Source organism: Giraffa tippelskirchi, chromosome X, assembly GCF_054371585.1.
Source record: "Giraffa tippelskirchi isolate mGirTip1 chromosome X, T2T-mGirTip1v1.2.pri, whole genome shotgun sequence".
NCBI lineage: Eukaryota > Metazoa > Chordata > Mammalia > Artiodactyla > Giraffidae > Giraffa > Giraffa tippelskirchi.
The window spans coordinates 104,628,706-104,638,336 of NC_137289.1; the positions used below are offsets into that span (position 1 = coordinate 104,628,706).

At 39.8% G+C, this 9,631-nt stretch overlaps 1 protein-coding gene across 1 annotated transcript; it reads left to right on the top strand.

Moving 5' to 3' along the window:
* The first annotated feature begins 4,055 nt into the window (after positions 1 to 4,055).
* SPIN4 (spindlin family member 4) lies at positions 4,056 to 9,399 on the top strand. Its single transcript, XM_081565587.1, has one exon. It carries the CDS (start codon positions 8,303 to 8,305, stop codon positions 9,050 to 9,052), a length of 750 nt encoding a protein of 249 aa, XP_081421713.1. The 5' UTR covers positions 4,056 to 8,302; the 3' UTR covers positions 9,053 to 9,399.
* Positions 9,400 to 9,631: the final 232 nt, after the last annotated feature.

Sequence of the window (9,631 nt, forward strand, 5' to 3'; positions counted from 1 at the left end):
AAATTTTTGCATTTTTGCAAAAAATTTTTGCAATTTTTTATAGAAATTGCATTAAATTTATAGATTGATTTGGAGAGAGTTGACATCTTTATTAAGCTGAGTCTTCTAATTTGTAAACATAGCATATCCTTCCATTTCTTTAGGTGGCTTTTTAATTTCTTTCATTAACATTTTTAATTTTCAGTATACAGATTTTGTACATGCATTGAAAGATATATATATATGAATGTCATTTCTTTTAAAACAATTGTAAATGTTAGCTCTTTTGTTATTGTCTCACAAAATTCCTGAGTCTATCTTGGTCTGTTTTCTCTCTGTTATTCACATGCTGCTACTGCTGCTGCTGCTCCTCCTGCTAAGTCGCTTCAGTCGTGTCCAACTCTGTGACCCCATAGACGGCAGCCCACCAGGCTCCCCCGTCCCTGGGATTCTCCAGGCAAGAACACTGGAGTGGGTTGCCATTTCCTTCTCCAATGCATGAGAGTGAAAAGTGAAAGTGAAGTTGCTCAGTCCGACTCTTAGCGACCCCATGGACTGCAGCCCACCAGGCTCCTCCGTCCATGGGATTTTCCAGGCAAGAGTACTGGAGTGGATTGCCATTGCCTTCTCCGGTTATTCACATGGGGTAATTCTATTTATCTAACCTCAAGTTTGTTGATTCTATGTTTTGATCTTTCTAGTCTTATATTGATTTTTATTCAATTGAGATTTTTATTCTTGCTATTTCGTTTTTCAATTTAAAATTTCCATTTAGTTCCTTTATATACCTTGTATTTCTTTGCTGATATTTTCAATTTTTTACATCTGTTTCAAGATAATTCAAAATTATATATTAAAAGCATTTTAAGGCTTTAAAATCTATTTCAGATAATTTCAACATTTGGCTTATCTTGGTTTCAGCATTATTAAGTGTATTGTCTCATTTAAGTTGTGATTTTGTTGTTTATGATTTTCTTTGCATCTTTATCATTTTTCCTATTATACTATGAGACTCCCTTCTATTTGACTTTTCTTTATCAGTTTATCCCCCTGTTATGTATCTAGAGGGTTGGGTGTATGAGCAGGTTCAGTTTCTTTCTTCTCTTGGCACTACCTTTGCAAAAGTGGAGCAGTGACTCAAGCTGTCTCATTGCACATGGGTTGGATGGATAAAAGTTTAGTTCCCTTCTTAGATCTCCAATGCCTTAATGATGAAAGTTGTGTGATGACTCATGCCATCTCATTGCCTCCAAGTCGGGATAGAGGCTTATCTGACCACTGAGCTTCACTAACACCAAGGATGTAGGGAGAGTTGAGTACCATTTATTCCCATCTTATTCTCCTAGTTCAGTTTCATTGAATAGTGGTTGTTTATGACAGCTCAATTCCTCACTAGGTTTCACTGATACAATGAGTTTGGGGAACTCAAGTTCTGATGAGGCCTGCCTTACTCTACATTGTTTAGTCTCATTGCTGCTAACTTGACATGGGGAGATGGTTAAGAGAGGTTATAGCATAGATGTCACCAGCCCTACCTCATACCACCAGATGACTCTGGAGTAACATCTTATCATAAACCCTCACTGACACTACTCTGGGCAAGAAAATCATAGCTTAGCACAGCTTGGTTCTGGTGAGTGGGGGATGGAAGGTAAGATATGTGCTCGATATCATATCACTTAATACTACTCTGGAAGTACTGCTTGTTTGGGGAAAAACTACCTGCTTCTGCCAGGTAGGGTATGGAAGACCAACTCTTTACTTGGACCTGCCAACACTACACCATCAGAAGAATTGGAACATCATCTTCTCCCACCCAGCAGTGGATAGAATGCCAAGTCCCTCCTTCCATTTGAGGCTTTTGGTCTTGTTTCCCACCACATATCTTATTCCTTACCCTGGCACACTCTGTGCTCCAACCACAGCTACTTACCAATATTTTACATGTCTTATGACCAGGCATATCTCTGTGCCTTTAGCTCTTTTCTGCTTAGGCTGAATAGATCTCACTATTCTACCACCTACTGAATGTCTTCCTTTTGTTGTCTTACCATTTCAAGTTGTCTCTTCCAATCTCCCCAGAAGTAAGAAATCACTACCTCCTTTTAGTCCCCAGGGCTTAACTTGTATCTTTCATAACATGTATTATAATCTGCCTTGTACAATGGAATTAATATTTATGCTTATGTCTATAACCCTTCCAGTTATAAATTATCGCTATATCTCCCAAATTTATTCTCAATGTTTTAAATTGTATTTATTTATTCTATGAGCTTCTTTGATAGCTCAGTTGGTAAAGAATCCACCTGCAATGCAAGAGACCCCAGTTCGACTCCTGGGTTGGGAAGATCCACTGGAGAAGGGATAGGCTACCCACTCCAGTATTCTTGGCCTTCCCTTGTGGCTCACCTGGTAAAGAATCCACCTGCAATGCAGGAGACCCGGGTTCGATCCCTGGGTTGGGAAGATCCCCTGAAGAGAAATGCTACCCACTCCAGTATTCTGGCCTGGAGAATTCCATGGACTGTATAGTCCATGGGGTTGCAAAGAGTCGGATATGACTGAGTGACTTTCACTTTCACTTATTCTATTCTTGGCTGTGCTGGGTCTTCATTGCTGTGCAGGGGCTTTTTCCAGTTGTGGTGAGCAGGGGCTACTCTCTCTTGCAGTGTGTGGGCTTCTCATTGTTGTGGCTTCTCTTATAGTGGTGCACAGGTTGTAGATATTCAGCTTTCAGTAGCTGCAGCACTAGGGCTCAGTTGCTCCACTTTCATGGGCTTAGTTCATGGGCTTAGTTGCTCTGCAGCAAGTGGAATCTTCCCAGATCAGGGATCAAGCCCATGCCCCTACCTTGCCAGATGGATTCTTAACTATTGGACCACCAGGGAAGTCCCTCAACATTTTATTTTATTTTATTTATCCAAAGTTTTGGCTTCCAGAACCTTGTAGCATTTGAAAGATTGCTTTGAAACTGACTATAAGGAACAAAACCCCACAACATTGTCTCCTTGATTCACACTTTGCCTTTGACCAAGAAAGCTTGAATGTGAAATAGAGCAAAGGTTCAGATGTGGAGCATGAGCCAGGTGGTTTATAGACAGAACTGATAAGAAAAAAAGGGCTTGTTTTAGGGAATGACTAGTTAAGAGGCTATACAAGTACTTGCCATGAAAGTTCAGATACCAAGAAATTTACTTGCATTTTTCTTATTTAATCCTCATAGCTACACCTTGAGGTAGATGTTATAGTTATCCCCATACAGGCATACCTTGTTCTAATGAGTCTCACTTTATTGTGCTTCACATTTATTGTATTTTTTACAAATTGAAGGTTTGCGGCAACCCCATGTCAAGCATCTATCGGCGCCACTTTTCCAACAGCATTTGCTCACTTTATATCTCTGTGTTATGTTTTTGTAATTCTTGCAATATTTTTAACTTTTTCATTATTATTATATCTGTTATGGTGTTCTGGCATCAGTGATATTTTTTAATGTTGCTATTGTAATTGTTTTGCGGCACCACAAACAGCATCCTTATAAGATGACAAACTGAATGGATAAATGTTGTGTGTGTTTGGACAGCTTCACCAACTGGCTGCTCCCTCCTGTCTCCTCCCTGTGATACAACAATATTGAATAAGCCAGTTAGTAACCCTACAATGGCCTCTAAGTTTTCGAGTGAAAAGAAGAGGCATGTCTCTCACTTTAAATCAAAAGCTGGAAATGATTAAGCTTAGTGAGGAAGGCATGTCAAGAAGCAAGATGGGCCAAAAGCTAGGCATTATTGGGCCAAACAGCTACATTGTGAATGGAAAAAAAAAGAGTTCTTCAAGGAATTAAAAGTACTACTCCAGTGAAAACACAAATGATAAGAAATCAAAGTAGTCTTATTTCTGATACAGAGCAAGTTTTAATGTTTGGGATAAAAGATAAAACCAACCGCAACATTAGCCTAATCTAGAGCAAGGCCTAACTCTTCATTTTTATGAAGACTGAGAGAGGTGAGGAAGCTGCAGAAGAGAAATTTGAAGCTAGCAGAGGTTGGTTCATGAGGTTTAAGGAAAGAAGCCATCTCCAAAACATCAAAGTGCAAGGTGAAGCAGCAAGTGCTGATGTGGAAGCTGTAGCAAGTTTTACCAGAAAATCTAGCTAAGATAATCATTGAAGGTAAGTACACTAAAACAGATTTTCAGTGTAAACATAGCTGTCTTTTATTGCAAGAAGATGCCCTCTAGGACTTTCATAGCTAAAAAAGAGAAGTTAATGCCTGGCTTCAAAGATTTGAAGGACAGGCTGACTCTGTTGTTAGGTGCTAATGCAGCTGGTGAATTTAAGTGGAAGCCAATGTTCTTATACTATTCAGCAGATTGTAGGGCCCTTAAGATTTATGTTTAATCTACTCTGCCTGTGCTCTATAAATGGCACAACAAAACCTGGATAATAGCACATCTGTCTACAACATGATTTATTGAACATTTTAAGCCCACTCTGGAGACCTAACCTCAGAAGACAAAGATCTCTTTCAAAATATTACTGTTCATTGACAGTCATCCACAGCTCTGATGGAGATGCACAATTAGGTTAATGTTGTTTTCATGCCTGCAAACACAGCATTCATCCTGTGGTCCATTGGATCAAAGAGTAATGTTGACACTCAAGTCTTATTATCTAAGAAATACGTTTCATAAGGCTATAGCCTGCCATAGATAGTGATTCCTCTGATATCTGGGCAAGGCAAATTGAAAACTTTGTGGAAAGGATTCACCATTCTAGGTGTAAAATGAGTACATTAATAATTCATGGGAAGACATCAAAACATCAACATTAACAGGAGTTTGTAAGAAGTTTATTTCAATCCTCTTGGATGATTTTGAGGAGTTCAAGATGTCAGTGGAGGAAGTAACTGCAGATGTTATAGAAATAGCAAGAGAACTAGAAGTGGAGCCTGAAGATGTGACTGAATTGGTACATTCTCATAATAAAACTTAAATGAATGAGGAGTTGATTCTTATGAATGAACAACAAAAGTTGTTTCTGGAGGTGGTGTCTACTCCTGGCTAAGATGCTGTGAAGATTATTGAAATGACAACAAAGCATTTAGAATATTGCATAAACTTAGTTGATAAAGGAGCAGCAGGTTTAAGAGGATTAACTCCAATTTTGAAACAAGTTCTACTGTGGGTAAAATGATATCAAATAGCACTGCATGCCACTGGGAAATCATTTGTGAAAGGAGTCAATGGATATAGCAATCTACACTGTTGTTGTATTTTAAGAAATTGCATAGCCACCCCAACCTTCAGCAGCCACCACCATGATCAGTCAGCAGCCGTCAACATGGAGGCAAAATCCTCCACCAGCAAAAAAGATCGAGAACTTTAAAGGATCAGATGATGGTTAATATTTTCAATTAACATATATATCTTGGATTTTTAAACATCATGCTATTTATTTCACATTTAATAGTCAATACTATAGTTAAACATAATGTTTACATGCATTGAGGAACAAAAAATTTGTGACTTCGTTTATTGAAATATTCATTTTATTGGAGTGGTCTGCAACTGAACCCACAATATCCCCAAGGTATGCCTATGTTGCATTTTATGGTGTTCTCCTTATCATTTTCAGACTTTCAGACACATATTTATAACATCAGTAATATGGGTGTTTTGAAGAGATAAAGCTATCCTAGGAGATTTTAAGTCACGAGAATTGCAATCTTCAGAAGCTTGTATAAGACTACTTGTTTCATTTTGGAGGACTTCTTTGGACTGGAGCAAGGCAGCTGAAACCGCTTATTATTCATTTAACAAATACTTTTTGAATACCTACTCTGAGTAAGGCACTTGAGATAAAAGATGAAAGTTCTTTCTTGAGTGGATTTGTAGTCTAATGGGCAGACATACAAAGTAAACATTGTATCTTAATGTAGTGAGGCTCACTGAATCTATAATGCTAGGGAATGATTTAAACATCAGAATCATAGTTTTAGAGAAGAAAGGATATTAGGAATTATTTGTCTCCTTGGGTTACTCTGTAAGATTGTGAGCAAGAATTCTATCCAGGTATATAACCAAAGAGCTTGAGTTAACTGTCCTGAATTTGTGTGTCTGGTAGATGATCTTCTCCGACCTGTCACCCACTCTTCTAAGCAAAAATAACTTGGCACATCTTGGTTTGGGGAATTATTTAGGGGGGGCATTATTTGTGGAACATAATGACATGACATTTACACATACTGACCTTCTAACTTTCAGTGTGTAGATTGTATATGTGTGTGTACACAGCTATGCAATTCTAGAGAGCTTGGAAACACCTTTTAGTATATGTAGTCTTCTTGCTTTCTCGAAATTGCTTCCTTGGAATTACTTTCTCATAATATAGTATTAGACAGTAATCACAACTCCAAAGCCTTTAGCTTGAGAAACATGGAGAAGTAGAAGATCCACACATATTCTGACCAATCAGCTTTTATTTCCCTGTCTTGGAAGGTAATAAAATGTGGAGGCAGCCTGAATTGCTGCTTTGCCTCTCTTTCCTGTTTTCCTACATTTCTAGAAGAATTATGGCCTTTTTAACCCATAATGATATGAGGCCTTTTCTTCTCACCAGTAAAGAGTGGAGGAATGAGAATGAGGAATCTAGACTTCCCTGGTTTATATTGCCATCTTGTAAGTTGTATATGGGAATAAAAGACATGCAGACATTCTCATTTAATCCTGATAACAGACCTTTGACTTGAAATAGGTGAAATTATAAATACTTTCTTTTCTAGTTTTCATATTTTCCATATGAACATGTAATAATTTTATAATCAGAAAAACTGCAAATATGTACTACAAAAAAATTATTTTTTTTTCTTTCTCTACAAAATTGGGAGTCACAATTTTGCTTCAATATCCTGCTTTTTCACACATTGTTCCTATATGTAGATCTCCATGTCATTAAACATCCTTTGAAAAAATGGTTTATACTAGCTCAATAAATCCATATATGAGGATAAACTAGTTTTATTCATTTTCAGAATATTTAAGATAAATAACAGAAGATCTTTACAAAGAAACATTATGGAACAATTTAAAAAAATGTTTCCAGAGTACTTAATAACTCAGGAAAAAGTTCATGATATGAATTTAAAAAGAAGCTGTAAAGATATGAAAGTTGCTCCCAATTTTGTGAAATACAAGCACAGATTTCTTGAGATATCAGAAACGTTAACATTTTGGTGTATATCTAGATGGTAAGATTAAGGTTAGTGTCGGTTTTTATTTCACTGAATTTCAGAAAATCTCCACAGTGTCAGTACATTTATTTTGCATTCAGAAAAATATACATATTAAAAAAGCATTATCATGAGTGATCAAGTAGGAAATATAAAGGAGATTTTGGATCAAGATGGTGGACTGTACAACAGCATTTGCTTATCCGAAAAAAAAAAATTGTATGGACGAACTCTGTGTGTATGTTGAATATTATTTTTTAAAAAGCTTCGTGAGGAATTCCTGGAAGATAGAAAGCAGATGGAGAGGCTGTGGAGGAGGGTAGTGGGTGACAGACGGCCAGAGAGTAGGAGGAGGGGAGCCAGACAGTCTGGCTTGGGTTTGAGGGAAGCAGTCGGGGGGCGCGTGAGGAAATGAAGGAGTGAGAGCCTGAGACTGTGTGGACGAAAGCAGTGTGCTCACTAACCCGCCCTGCTGCTGCTGCTGCTGGCTGAGCGGAAGGCGGAATGGCGGGGGCGGGGCCGAGGCTGAGGCTCTGGCGGGCTCTGAGGGGTCGGGTTCCCGAAGCGGCAAAAACCCTGGCGCCAGAGTTAGGCCGAGCAGAGAAACATTGCTAAACCGAGGCCGCGCGGACTTCTCAAAGAACTGCCGCCGCCTGCGACTTTGGCGCTGCAGCTATCCCTCTTTTCTCTTTCCCGTCCTCTCCTCCGTCGCCGTTCCGCATCCGCCGCACCATCGATAACAGCTAAGTGGTCAATTCTGGGGACTTAGGGCTGGGAGTCCGGGCGGGCTCAAGGGGCGGGCAACACACGCAAGCCCGCCATCTCCAGCGGCAACCGCCACTGCTTGCAGATACCTCTCCGGAGCGGGAGAGAATACTGTCAAGAGGCCCCCACTGTTCTAGTGCCCAGAGTTAGAGCGTTTCTGCCAAGCCTTAGTGAGAGTCTTGCCTTTGGGGAAAGGAGAAGGAGAACGGACAGCACAGGATCTGTCTTTTTTGGGAGATCACGAAAAAAAGATCTCATACTGGATAGCGCTGACTTTTTGTTAGTTTAATCTAGCAAGAGGCAACGTTGCCGAGCCTCCTTAAACCCTAGCCATGTCGCCCCCAACAGTGCCTCCAATGGGCGTAGATGGCGTGTCCGCATACCTGATGAAGAAAAGGCACACCCACAGGAAACAGCGGCGCAAGCCCACTTTCCTCACCCGTAGGAACATCGTTGGCTGCCGCATTCAACACGGCTGGAAGGAAGGCAACGAGCCTGTGGAGCAGTGGAAGGGTACCGTGCTTGAGCAGGTTTCCGTGAAGCCCACTCTCTACATCATCAAATATGATGGCAAGGATAGTGTGTATGGGCTAGAACTGCACCGAGATAAGCGAGTTTTAGCACTAGAGATCCTGCCTGAGAGAGTGCCAACTCCTCGCATTGATTCGCGCCTGGCAGATTCCCTGATTGGCAAGGCAGTAGGTCATGTGTTTGAGGGTGAGCACGGTACGAAAGATGAATGGAAGGGCATGGTCCTGGCACGAGCTCCTGTAATGGACACTTGGTTTTACATCACCTATGAGAAAGATCCAGTCCTTTATATGTACACACTGCTGGATGACTACAAAGATGGTGACCTGCGCATCATTCCAGATTCCAACTACTATTTCCCTACAGCAGAACGGGAGCCTGGAGAAGTTGTCGACAGCCTTGTGGGCAAGCAGGTGGAGCACGCCAAAGATGACGGGTCCAAGAGAACCGGCATTTTCATCCACCAAGTTGTGGCCAAGCCATCTGTCTATTTCATTAAGTTTGATGATGATATTCACATTTATGTCTATGGTTTGGTGAAAACACCCTAAAGATTCGTTATACTATTGCAGAAGTTGTGGAACTATTAAATGTAAAATATGTTGTATGAACTTTTGAGAAAAGTTTTGGTGTCAGAGATTAAAGAAGTTACTAATTACTGTACACCAAATTTACATTGACTAGTTCCACAATTTTACCCCAAGTATACTTTGGTACTTTTTATATTACCTTGTTCTGTAATAAAATTTTTAAATTGGATGCTAATAGAAAATTGAAAAATTTTCATAAAATTTCAACAATGGAAAACTAGATAAAGAAAAATAAATGGTGTACACACGCTATATCTTCCCCTCCTCCATTTCCTTGCCTTACCATTTTTTTCTCCCCAGGTAACAAATGTTAAGAACATAATGTATATCCTTCCATGTTTTCCCCATTTTCCTAAAGGAAATTTGTTGTTCTTTCTACAGAAGCAGCAAGCCACATTATTTCTCTAAGTGCTTTTCTCACTTGACATATCCTTCTGGTCAGTAACTACAGATATCTCTCTATCTCTCCCATGCCTCTGTCTCCCTTCCATCTCCCCCTGGAATGTATTTCTGTATATGGTATAAGATAGAGGTCCAGCT